Consider the following 13,738-nt stretch of genomic DNA (forward strand, 5'->3'; position numbering starts at 1 on the left):
AACTTCCTGTCATTTCTGTAGAGCTACAATTAATGTCAGTGATCTAACAGAGTGCATTTTGAGAGAGATGATTTCATAATGCACACTAAGTACACTCAGGCTTAATTTAGACTAATCAAAATTAAATTTAAACTTAAACAAATCAATCATTAAATAGAAAAGACAAAAACAAACACGTTCCAAAAGGAACTAAGTGCCATTTCCCTCTTGAATTAATTGAATAATATAACAAGCGCAATCAATAAATCAATAGTTCCGTTCATTCAAGAGAAAATAGTTTGATGGAAAATCACATATTTTTAAATATTTATTTAAATTAATATAAAATAAATACATTAAGAGAATGTGCCATTTCTCTAATTAAATCATAACTAAATACATTCATACACAGTTCTGTTTATTCAAGGGGTAATTGTTCTCATGAAAATTATTCATGTTACTTTTATTTATTTATTAAAATGTGTTTAAATAAATACATTCTGAAATGAGCTATTTGTCTGAACGACTTGGGAAAACAAACAAATAGTTTGTTCAAAGGAAAATTGTTTCCTTAAAAATCTTCATTTTTAATGTTATTTTTATTTATTCTCTGAACAATTTGGGGAAATAAATAAATAAATAAATGGTTGTGTAAATTCTAGGGGAAATTGTTCCCTTGGATTTTTTTTTTTTTTTTCATATTTATGTATTTAAATGTATATAAGTGTATTTCAAAAAATATGTGCTTTAAATCTACACAAATAAATACATTCCAAGAGAATGTGCCATTTCTTTGAATGAATCAAAAATGAATGAATAAATAAAGTTATCAAGCGGAAATTGTTTCCTTGAAAACTAATTTAATATTTATTTACTTCAATGAACATAAATACAATCTAAGAGAATAAGCTATTTTCTTGAATACTATTTTCCTGAACAATTTGGGAAAATAAATAAATAGTTCTGTTCATTAAAGGGGAAATGTATATAATATAAATAAATACATTGCAAATTGCATAAAAATGTGCCATTTCCCTAAATAAATAAATGGTTCTGGTCATTCAAGGGAATATAGTTAACTTTCTTTTTTTTTTACTTACTTATTTATAAATAAATTTGTCATTTCCCTACATTAACTAAAATTCTAGGCAACAATATCCCCTTGAATGACCCGATGTATTTATTTATTTATTTACTTACTTATTTAACAGGTGTATAAATAAATTGCAAAAGAATGTGCCATTTCCCTAAATTAATCGAAGAGGAATATAAATAACATTTTAATAACATAACATTTTTAAACAACCATTGGTAGTTCAATCAAATAAATAATTCAAAGAATAAATGCTAAAAAAGAAATTTGGTGAAATTACTTTCCATTTCATTACTATCTATTTATGTTCACTTATCACATCTGAAATATAAAGTCAAGTCGAGCATATTGCATTGTGGGATATAGTATTCCAAAAATACAGCATTACTCTCAGGTTGTATACGGGGAGTAAAAAATAAAGCCAATTGTGAGAAACTTTGCAATTGCAAAAAACAAAGTCGCAATTATGAGAAATAAAGCCGAAATGACTATTTTTATGAGCAGCTGATGAATACTTCATACTCACTTGCTGCTAAAGGCGACAGCGATGGTCTCTATGGCCTTCTCAAAATCTTTCTTGTCTGCTTCATTGCACACTTCATAGTGGTATCCTGAGTCAAAGATAAAAAAAAGATTGGTAAATTGTTAAAAATGACAACAGAACTGTATTACTGCTGTAAAATGACTGTACATGGCTGCTCTGACCTTTGACCTGTGAGATGAGTTTGCCGGCAGCGGTTAGGGTCTCCACTGTGTTAAGGAGCGGGTACATGCCGATGACCTGACGCAGGATGCGCAGCACTTCTCCCAAACACTCATGGGCCAATGGACGACGATTCTCCTGTTTGTCTGCAAAAAAACCCCCAAAACATTATCATCAGACTCTTGAACATCTAGATAACAGCCACACAAGCAGTTTTCATTTCACTGTAAATATCTCGGTAAATAAATATTTCATCCCAAAAGAAAATAAATGCCACAATCAATCAAGAACACATACACAAACTAGCAAATAAAATAACTAAACTAACAAATAATTAAGAGAAGGAACAAACAAAATAAAAACAACTGGGTCATATTTCACCCCCCAAAAAAAATAAAAAATAAAAATAAATAAATCAAAGCTGCAAGCAGCGATGAACGGGCCCTCGCACCCGGGCTCACCGCCGACCAGTGGCTTTAGGAAAACGGCAAACAATGGGCAGTATGCTTTTAATACAGTAAATGTAGGAGAAATATGTCATAAGTCATTTAAATGTGCCAAACTTGCCGCTGCCAGCTGGTGGTGCTATGCCTATAACTGATTATTGGCATGTAGATGTGTTCAGGCCAGCACTATTATCAAATATATGAAGTTTGGTGCAGATTGACCTTGGTATGTTTGAGTTAGTGAAAGATATGATATATCCTGCTGCCAACAGGTGGCGCTATGATAATATCTGAATATTGGCCTTTAGGGGTCTTCAGGCCAGGACTCTTACCAAACCTGTGAAGTTTGAGGCAGATCGGACATTTTATGGCTGAGTTATAACAACTTCTATGTCCATGGCGAAACAAACTTTGTGACGCCGCCACAGACACGCCCTTTAATGAAAACTCAAGATCTTTGCAATTTAACATCTCTAAGGCCTCTAGATCAGACTGACCAAATATAATGTTGATATCATTAAATCTCTAGGAGGAGTTTGCTATAAACCTAACCCCCTGCAAGGACTTCAGACAATGCCAAATGTGAATCAATATGCTACATTTTCCCTATATTCTGATGATGATGATGATAAGAACATGATTCATGATGATAACAAAATGTTATTATTGCTTGCTTTACGTCCACCACTTTTGCTTAAATGTCATCGTTAACTATCTGTTCAATTTGTGTGTGGATATTGCTTTGCTGGTGACTCCTGTTATAAGACATCACTTTTAAGCGCTACATAACTAAGAATCAATTAGGAAAACGGTGCCCAGTTGGCACATGCATTCACATTAACCCTCAGCCAGTTTGGATTTAAACTTTAAAATCAACACACAGACACATACACACAATATATAAAATTTTGCCATCCAGTTTCATTTGTTAACATTAACTATATTAGTTAACATGAACAATAATTAAATAGTATTTATTAATGTTAATTAATATTAAGCTAAAAAAAAGTATTCATATATTGTTTAAAGGTAAATTAGTATCTTTTACCATTAGTTTATGTACTGTGAATTAACATGAACAGTTCATGTGGGTGTACAGCAATACACAATAAAGTGCTCTATAAACGCTTCATTCTTTCAAAATATCTTTAAAAATCAAGTTGAGTATTGTAATGGGGCGAGATATATATATATATATATAAAACTCATCTTAAAATGGTATAATTTTCAGATGTTTTGAACAGATAACAGCAAAGTTTGTTTTGTTGTCAAAGTTTGTCTTGAAATTGTTAATGTAAATTTTATATTCAATAAATAACACTATGAAAATAAATGTCTATCAATGAAGATAAACCGCTCATGCTAAAAAGTTGTATTTTTCTTAATCTTTTGCTATGTGACCGAATAGGACAAGTTCATGGTACAGTTCAGTAAAAAATAAATAAAAAAAACAACAACTGCAAAATACAAACAATGAAAGAGTTAGTGACCCTTTATATTTTCTCAAAGATCAGACATATTTATTTAGGTTATACATTAATGTGCATTTCTTTCTCAAAGATGGTCTTTAGCAAGACAGCATGTTCCACTCTCTCTCCCTCTCTCCCTTTCACCCCTCCCCCCTTCAGTCTCTCTGTTGTGACTCACACACTTAGACTCTCAGGCAGAGTGACAGCAGGTTTCTGATTTCTTTTTTAAATTTTCTTTAATTCATGAAAGCTTGGAAAAAATGTATATTAACAGCACTTGCTCAGAATGATTAGATCTCTGTGTGAAAAAAAGTTTTAAAGAGTTTGGATGCTGCACTTTAAAGACATAAAAAAAAAAAAATTACGGATATATCTTTTTTACTCTATCTTTAAAAAATTACCACGTCAACACCGTTCAAGATATCCCAAATCCGCTCGCAATTTAGCATCTTCAGAAACTTCTCTTCATGTTAAAAAAGTTGTGTGAACAGCTTGTTGTCCTTAGTAGAAGTGTGAATTTGTTTACAGCCTGATTTTTCCAAAAATCCACATTCAAATCAAAATAGCAGGCTTCCTGTTGGTTGTAGCTAATGAGTTTGATTTAGAAAGTTGTCCAGATTGATGAGAACAATATATGTACAGAGATTGGTGACTGTAGGAAAAACTAACCCCCCAACTTTTGTCAAAAGATGGCGCTATAGAGTGCCTGCTCCACGCCCATTTATGACCTTTTGCCAGTGTCTAACTATCATTAATATTGATGTGTGTGTTGAGTTTCATGAAATTCTAAGCATGTTATCTGCCTCGAAAAGACAGGAATCTAATTTTAAAGTTTGACACGTTGCCATGGCAACAGCATTTGATTTATCATCGACCCCTTTACATATTCTCATCGGCCATGTTTTTACATTATTTTGATGAAGTTTGAAGAAAATCGAGTAAAATTAAGAGGCTGATTTCAATGCATTTTGAAAATGACACACTTCCTGCTGCCAGTTGGTGGTGCTATAACTTTGACTCATAATAGTCACGTTTATGGAATCGGCATCATACAAGGAACAAACTGGTGAAGTTTCATCAGAATCAGGCAATGTGGTCAACAGTTATTACACACTTCCTGTTTCTCATTTCTCGCCATGATTTTGTCGCCTTGCCACGGCCAAACCGTTCAAGATATCAAAAATCCCCTCGCAATTTAGCATCCCCAATGTCTTGATCATGCTGGCCGAGTTTGGTGATAATCCTATGGAAACTCTGGGAGGAGTACGTTAAATTCCAGAGCATGCGCTTTTTAAACAGCCCTAAATATCTCACTTCCTGTGGGGTGGAGCCTATGACAGAGTACAAAAGCTGTTCAGCTCGATGAGTTCTATATGTGTATCGAGTTTCATATCAATACGTGCAAGTATGTGTGCGCAGTACATCAAGTTTTCAAACTGTGTTCCAGGGGGCGCTGTAGAGGCCCTGAACCACGCCCGGGTCCCAGCCTCTGTGGCGTCCGGACGACGGCAGATTCCGACATGTGTGCAAATTTTCAAGAGTTTTTGAGTATGTTAAGGCCCCCATAATAGCCCGGAAGTTTGAGAGAAAAAAAAAAAAAAAAAAAGGAACGCTTAGAAGAACAATAGGGCATTCGCCCTTTTGGGCTCGGGCCCTAAAAAAAACACACACAAACGAACAAATAAAATAATGAAATTAACAAATAATTAAGTGAATTAATAAATAAACAATTAAATACAGTATCTGGGTCATATTTCACCCCAAAAGAAAATAAATTAATAAATAAATAAAAAGAACACATACACAAACTAAGAAACAAAATAACGAAAATTAACAAATAATTCAGTGAATTAAAGGCACAAACAAACAAACAAACAAACAAAACACAACACACACACACAAACTAACAATAAAATAAATTTATTTAACAAATAATTCAGTGAATGAATAAACAAACAAATATCTGTCATATTTCACCCCTAAATAAATAGTCATATTTCACCCCAAAAGAAAATAAATTAATAAATAAATAAAAAGAACACATACACAAACTAAGAAACAAAATAACGAAAATTAATAAATAATTCAGTGAATTAAAGGCACAAACAAACAAACAAACAAACAAACAAAACACACACACAAACTAACAATAAAATAAATTTAACAAATAATTCAGTGAATGAATAAACAAACAAATATCTGTCATATTTCACCCCTAAATAAATAGTCATATTTCACCCCAAAAGAAAATAAATGGCACAAAAAAATAAATAAAAAAAAAGAACACATACACAAACTAACAAATAAAATAACTAAATTAACAAATAATTCAGTGAATGAATAAATAAACAATTAAATATGTCATATTTCATCCATAAATAAAGTCATATTTTACCTCAAAAGAAAATAAATGCCACAAAAAGAAATAAAATAAAAAGAACACATACACAAACTAACAAATAAAATAACTAAATTAACAAATAATTCAGTGAATGAATAAACAAACAATATTTGGGTCATATTTCACCCAAAAGAAAATAAATGCCACAAACAAAAAAAATAAAATAAAAATAAAATAAAATCTATAAGAACACATTCATAATTTAATAATTTTAATTGTTAGTTTAAGAAATAATTAAATAAAAGGAATAAACAATTTAATATCTGGGTCATATTTTACCCCAAAATAAATAAATGGCAAATAAAAGTTAAGAAAACAAATAATAAACAATAAATAGACAACAATAAATATGAAATGGGCCATATTTGACTCTACACAATTCAACGAAACAAAAAAAATACCATTTTAAATTAATAAATAAAATTAATCCAATTAACAAAAAAAAAAAAAAAACAAATGGCAAAATGAATTAAATAATTGACAGGTTTCTCGTTTTACATTTCTCAACTTTTTTCTTTTGGTTATGGGGTACAATATGATCTAGATATTTCTTTGTGAACCAAGTAACCCTTTAACCGACATGTCAATGACTGTCATGATGAGAAATATCTGCAGCGATCCTAAAAGAATCGAGATGATGCAACATGGGTCATTTGTTCACACTGTGTTGCAGAGCTTTCTCGTCTGCTTTGACACGTCTACAAGCCACTTCCTGCTGTCACTGCTCTTAACTGTAACGCCAAGCAAAAAACACCTACAACTGTTACTTGCTGAGTTTCTCTTTGTTCTGTCGAAACAACCTGACTTACACAGTAATGGGAAGCGTGAACAAGCTTTTTCAATTAGAGAAAGTAGGCTATTTGTGTTAAATATGAAAAAGTAATAAAGACAAAGACTTGTGGGAAAATGTGGCATGGGTCAACCACTAAAACCAACACCATATATACTAACTTGCATATGTACTTACAAACATACTAACCTGTGTACCTACTAGCGTACACTTACATACTAACTTACGTACTTCCAGAACTAACTTATACATGTACTTACGTACTTACTAACTTGTGTAGACTTACTAACTTACAAACATACTAACATACTTACTAATGTACACTTACATACTAACTTACGTACTTGCAGTACTAACCTATACATGTACGTTCTTACAAACTTACGTACATACGTATTTTCCAACAAACGTAGACTTGCGTGCAGACTTACTAACCAACTTGCGTACATAAATACTTACTAACTTCTGCATACTTACTAACTTACAAACATACTAACCTATGTACTTACTAATGTACACTTACATACTAAATTACGTACTTACAGTACTAACTTATACATGTACGTACTTACTAACTTACGTGCTAACCTACATATGTACTTACTAACTTATGTGCAGACTTACAAACATACTATCTTGCATACTTACTAACATACTAATGTACATAACATGTTAACTGATGTACTTATTTTGAAATATTACTTAAAATACTTTTAGCTTTAAAACAATAAAATAAAAAATACTTACTACTGTACTTATTTACAAACCTATGGTACTTAACTTATGTACGTACTTGCGTAACTTACATGTGTACTTGCATACTTGCTAACCTATGCATTTACTAACTTGCATTTGCACTAACATATTTACGTTGTTACTAAGTTAAAAACCTACTAACTTACGTATTAATTTGCAGAATAACCAACTAACCTAAGAACGTACTTGCTAACTCTACTAATATATACACACACACAGTCAAGACCAGAATTATTCACACCCCTGGCAAATTCTGACTTGAAGTTACTTTTATTAAACCAGCAGAGGTTTTTTTTTTTTGACCGGAAATGACACAGGCTTCTCCCAAAAAAATAAGACGATGTACAAGAGACATCACTGTGGAAAAAAATATTTCTCAGCTTTTATTTACATTTGAACAAAAAGTGGCATGTCCAAAATTATTCATACCCTTTGCAAACTGTCACAGTCTATGGGAAAATCCAAAGTTCTAAACCATTCCAAATAGTCCATGCTGTTCTAAGGCATCCTAATTATCCTGATTCATTGGGAACAGCTGTTTTAATCAACTAGGGCTGCACGATTAATCGCATGATGTTGTGAGGCACGTTTAGTCAATGAAGCCGGTACTTTGATTAGTAGAAAATCTCCATCACGTCTGTTCAACTGGAGCGGCAATTAATACACCGAGCCGTAAATCACTGACAAGCTACGCCAAATCGTGCTCAAAATCGCATTCGATTGGTTTGTGGACAGTCATGGCTAAGACAAAGGAGCTCACTGAGGACCTGCGGCTGCTCACAAGTCATGAAAGGGCCACAAGACCATATCTAAATGTTTTGAAGTTCCAGTGGCTACAGTGCAAACTATTATTAAAAAAAAAAAAAAAAAAAAAAAAATTACAAGACGTTCTGCACTGTGAAAAATCTCAGAGGACGTGGTCGGAAACCAAAAGTGACAGCTGTGCTGGCCAGGATGATAGTGAGAGAGGTAAAAAAGAATTCAAAGATCACCACCAAGGCCATCCTGATGAATCTGGGCTCTGCTGGTGGAAACATCTCAAGGCAGACAGTCCAACGGACACTGCACACAACTGGGTTCCACGAGCACAGACCAAGGCCATGTCCACACTAATACGTTTTAGTTTGAAAACGCATCTTTTTCTCTCCGTTTTGGCCTTCCGTCCACACCGAGACTGCGTTTTTGTCAAGGAAAACAGAGCTTTTTGAAAATGCTCTCCAAAGTGGATAAATTTGAAAACGCCGTTTTAGCGTTGTAGTGTGGACTGTGAAAACGGAGGCTTTTGAAAACGATGACGCATATTTAGTCATGTGACGCTTTGAATTTGACGTTTTCCTACGTTTCAGTGTGGATGAGAAATTTTTGGAAAACGCTTGGAAACGCTAGTGTGGACGGAGAGTGTTTTAAAACGAAAACTCCGTTTTCAAATGTATCCGGATTAATGTAGACGTAGACCAAGGAGGACACCACTTCTCCAGATAAGGCACACAAAAGCCCGCTTGGCCTTTGCAAATGCTCATCTGGACAAAGAAGAAGACTTCTGGTCTTCTGTTTCATGGTCAGCTGAAACAAATTTAATTGTTTGGCCACGATGATGTAGCCTTCATTTGGCGTAAAAAAGGAGAAGCCTTCAACCCTAAGAACACCATCCCCACTGTCAAACATGGTGGTGGGAACCTAATGTTTTGGGGGTGTTTTCAGCCAGTGGACCAGGGAACCTAATCATAGTAAATGGCACCATGAAAAAGGAGCAATACATCAAAATTCTCAACAACAACAACAACAACAACAACAACAAGCAGTCTGCAGAGAAACTTGGCCTTGGGCCAATGGACATCTCAGCACGACAACGACCCAAAACACACAGCAAAAGTGGTGAAGAAATGGTTAGCAGACAAAAACATTAACATTTGCAGTGGCCCAGCCAGAGTCCTGACTTAACTCCAATTGAGAATCTGTGGAGGGAGCTAAAGATCAGGGTGATGGCAAGGAGACCGCTAAAGATGAATGAGCAAAAATACCAGTGGAGACATGCAAAAAGCTGGTCAACAATTATTGGAAGCATTTGATTGCTGTAACAAACAATAAAGGCTTTTCTATTGATTATTGAGAAAAAAAAAGTATGAATAATGTTGGACATGCCACTTTTTGTTCAATTGTAAATAAAAGATAAGTAACACATTTTTGTACATCGTCTTATCTTCTGGGAAAAGCCTGTGTCATTTTGCTGGTTGAATAAAAGTACCTTTAAGTTAGAATTTGCCAGGGGTATATGAATAATTTCAGCCTTGACTGTATACAGTAGTCAACATTTGAAGTGAATCAAAACCTTTCATCAAAGTTGTCCTAAAACAAAAACAATACCCATTTTTTGTCTTAGGACAACGTTGAACTTTTTCGATCCAATTCAAATGTTGACTACTGTATATACATACATAAATAATTTAGCAAACGTTTTATAAAAAAGTAAAATGAAATTTAGCAAACATACAGCTTTATATTTCAAATAAAACAGCTGCTTCACATGGAGTTTTCATATTTGATTTTTTTTGCCACCAACTCCTGCAACAGAATTTTCACAGCATCAGGGTATTTTTTCATCATCACCGTATCATGCCACCATCACAGTGCTTTTTAGAAGGATCCCCTTGCGGAAAAGACGGATTTCATTATTAATGTGTGCGACTAAGGGTTTGATGCTGAATGACGTTGCTCTACGAGTCCTGAGAGCGGAAGGGGGTGTTTTCTGAGAGAACCATTTCCTCTGCCGGTGTGGTGCACCACAGGAACTCAGCCTCACTGCAGATACAGGAAGATCAGGGCCTCTTGAGCAAACTCAGCCCCGCCTCTTCGCTGCTCCGCGATCACATGATCCTCAGCAGAAGGTGATGTTTGCGGCAGGACGTGCAAATAGTCATGTGGTAGATAAGTACTGAGCTCTGCTTTGTGTTTCGAACTCGAAAACAAGTACCAGGAAATGTTTTGATTCATACTAACTACACTGTAAAAAATAATTGTGATTTTAACAATAACCTAAAATGCTCCTACCAGACTTTTTATGAAGATCTGGCAACCAGTGTTACCAGTTGATGAATTTCACAGATTTGTGTCTTACCTTCAAGCACGACATCTTTTAACTTCTCCACCGCTTTGGCAAACCGCTCCACTATGCGTAACAAAGACGGGATGTCTTCCACCTCGATAGCCACTGTAGTCTCAGGCATCTCCTGCGAGGGACTCTGGGCGATGACGGATTTCCCAGCACCCTTACTGTAGACCCAAGACTGGATCGGGAAGCCTGCGGCACTCGGATTGCGATTCAAAGAAGTCGGCCGCTTCAGGGTGCCCATTGGGGACGGGCAGCCCACCAGCTTAGTGTGTGGGGCCAAAGGGGTCCCTGGACAGGAAGACGGGACATCGAGAATAGGGGGAGACAGACTGGAGGACGCTTGGGGTGAAGAGGTGACGCCATCGACTGCATCTTTCCTAGGCTGTTCTTGAAGAGCCGAAAGCTGTATGATAAAGGAAACAAGGATAAGGTGTGGGCAAAGTGATAACATGCCACAGTTGAGGTAGAAATTTTTGCAGATAGAGCAGATCTGAGATAGACTACAATAGACGGCTGTTAGTAAACAGAACTTCTTTCACAAGAGCAATTGTGCAACCGTGGCCTACTTCCTGTCACACCCCAAAGAGCTGATGCCACACTAACTGGCTTCGCCAAGGCCTAAAAACACTCCTGTGCAAGTGAACATGAATATAAGTCCATGTTATTAAAAATCCCATTGATTAGAACTCATTCCTACCTCTTTTTAGACAACAAACGAATGAAAAAATTGCAAAATATGATGCACTACACAAAACAGTAGGTGATATATATATAAAAAAAAATCCAGTTCACTTTTTAAAACGATTAATTCATTTAAAAAACAAAACTAAAAACTAATAATAAATAAAATGTAAAAAAAAATGTTTCTATATATAAAAGAGGAAAAATATTTTTTAATAAAAATAAATGAATTTTAAAAAAATACACAAATGAAATTGATGAATTATACTTCATGGAATATTACTATAATGCACATACATCGACATATACAAACATAAACCTTTTCCAGTTCACTTTGATAATTTTTTTTTTTTTTTAGAACAACAAATATACCATGTAGCCTTTAATATGAGGTCCTCAGATAACAGTTTACAACTAGTTAAACCACTTGTTGAATGTGTACAAATAGTTACAGCAATTTTAAATATATACATATACATATTTTAAACAGTAACATACAAATACTTAATACTTAAAATATCCACACTGACAAAAAAAAAGCACTTTTTAAATACAACCCACCTGTTTGAGCCAGACGTTGGGTCTATTTGGTAAGATGTCCAATTTAGTTTTGCTGTTTGATTTTTTCACTCTCTGACTAGTCGCGTAAGGACTGTAGCTTTTGCTTGACCCACCACGTTTCAACATTTCGTTACAAAAAAACTCAATTTTTGACACTGTTATCCATCACATCTCATCCTTTTAATACAATAAATCTCACAGAAGCTTAAAAAGTACCTGGAAGTGAATTAAGTAAGTCCTGAAACATGAGAAAAATACTCAAATTAAGGTAAAACCTCAACTTCTTGCCACTTGCTGCGCCGTATCACTCTGAGGAAGTTTAGTCCGTCCTTTTCTTTCTTTTTAGTCAACATAACGATCTAAGTAACAGCCTTAAGTTCTACATTTGTGTTTGGAAACACTAAAACTAATACATTTCTCAGCAACGTCGAAAACCAGGCGAAAACATGAGCGCTAGAGTGAAATGTCAATCAAGATGATTGGCAGGAGGAAAAGTCGAGAGATGCTGTGCGACTTACTGATGGAGAGTTGAGAGGCGATGTGTTGCTTCCTGTTCGGCTCTTCTTTGACATCGAGTGCGTCTTTATCAGTTCCCTCGTCCTTTTAGAGAACATTTTAAGCTTTAGGTGTTTAGATCCGACGCGTATTTCTTTTAATTTACGATATAACCCCCCTGCCCACCCCCCGGCTCCCCATTTCAAAGCGCTGATGCGAGGTTTGCACACTCCGAGTTCGAGCTTGTGTCTCACACCTCTAAAATGATCGCACATTGACTGAATCTACTGACACACATCAGAACAGTCTGAGGCGCATCCGCTTTTGGGTTTTTTCACTCGCTGTCCTTTCGACAAGTGAAACTGCGTTGCCATGTAGAAACATGAGGGCTGGATAACATCATACATGCTTGGTGAGACTTTTAAAACGACGTTTATGCAACGGATTACATCTTCCCTTATAATAAGCTTTCGGCAACTGCCTCACACGAGGTTGTTAATGTCAATCACCTGCTGTAATTAAACGTTAAAACACGCCCACTTTCGTAACAAAACGTGTTTTGAAATCTTGTTTGATAAAACATCTTTTTAACTAACTTACACTTTTACTTCTAGTCAGTGTAGCAGTCTTCAGTATGCAGATACACAATATTGGCGCCGTTTGAATGTAAACAATACCACTGAACCGAACAAATCTCGCATATTTAGCTGATTATTGCCTCTGAAAATGGTCAATTATTGCCATGTTTTGGACTGTACTAATCGGTCGGACCAGTAAAAACTTTTGGAGGAGCTATAGACCGCCAAAGGTTATAAAAATCAAGGAGAAGAGTGCAAAAAACAGTTTGAGGAACAAAAGCGTTTGTGGTTGGCCAAACTGAACCAGGATTTCCAGGGCAAGAATCTCGACAACATTCGTGTTTGTTCTTATTTCCGGTCAGGTAGGTGAGATATTAGGCTAATATCTTAATTAATACTGCTTGTACATATCTTTACCACCTATTAACTTTAGTTTGTCAAAATATTTAACAGATTTAGCAGCTTCCATACGTTTTTTTCCATGGTTTAGACAGCAGAAAATTAACAGAATAATTGGAATGGTGTCAATTCCAACAATGTTATCCTTTTAACTGTCAAAATTATATATATATAAAAAACAGATGGACGCTATTTAAATAGGTAGAGACCGGAACCTAAGAGCATCCAATCTGACGTTAGAATTCGTAATGGCGATGCTCATGCTCATGGTTTACTCA

The 13,738-nt window shown here is 35.0% G+C and overlaps 1 protein-coding gene across 5 annotated transcripts in view; it reads right to left on the bottom strand.

Annotated features, from left to right (window-relative positions):
* arhgap45b (Rho GTPase activating protein 45b) overlaps positions 1–12,727 on the bottom strand; it is a 29,806-nt gene extending 17,079 nt beyond the window's left edge. For 3 of the 5 annotated variants that reach the window (XM_073843966.1, XM_073843964.1, XM_073843963.1), the window contains exons 1-4: positions 11,989–12,206; positions 10,753–11,149; positions 1,778–1,921; positions 1,599–1,683 (exon numbers count right to left, since the gene is read on the bottom strand). In XM_073843966.1, the coding sequence (XP_073700067.1) occupies positions 1,599–1,683; positions 1,778–1,921; positions 10,753–11,149; positions 11,989–12,114 (752 nt within the window). In that variant the 5' untranslated portion in view covers positions 12,115–12,206. Of the gene's footprint in view, positions 1–1,598; positions 1,684–1,777; positions 1,922–10,752; positions 11,150–11,988; positions 12,208–12,506 lie in introns of those variants that run through there. The other 2 variants (XM_073843967.1, XM_073843965.1) reach the window with 2 other exon arrangements.
* Positions 12,728–13,738: the final 1,011 nt, after the last annotated feature.

Source organism: Garra rufa, chromosome 7, assembly GCF_049309525.1.
Source record: "Garra rufa chromosome 7, GarRuf1.0, whole genome shotgun sequence".
In the NCBI taxonomy this organism is placed as follows: domain Eukaryota; kingdom Metazoa; phylum Chordata; class Actinopteri; order Cypriniformes; family Cyprinidae; genus Garra; species Garra rufa.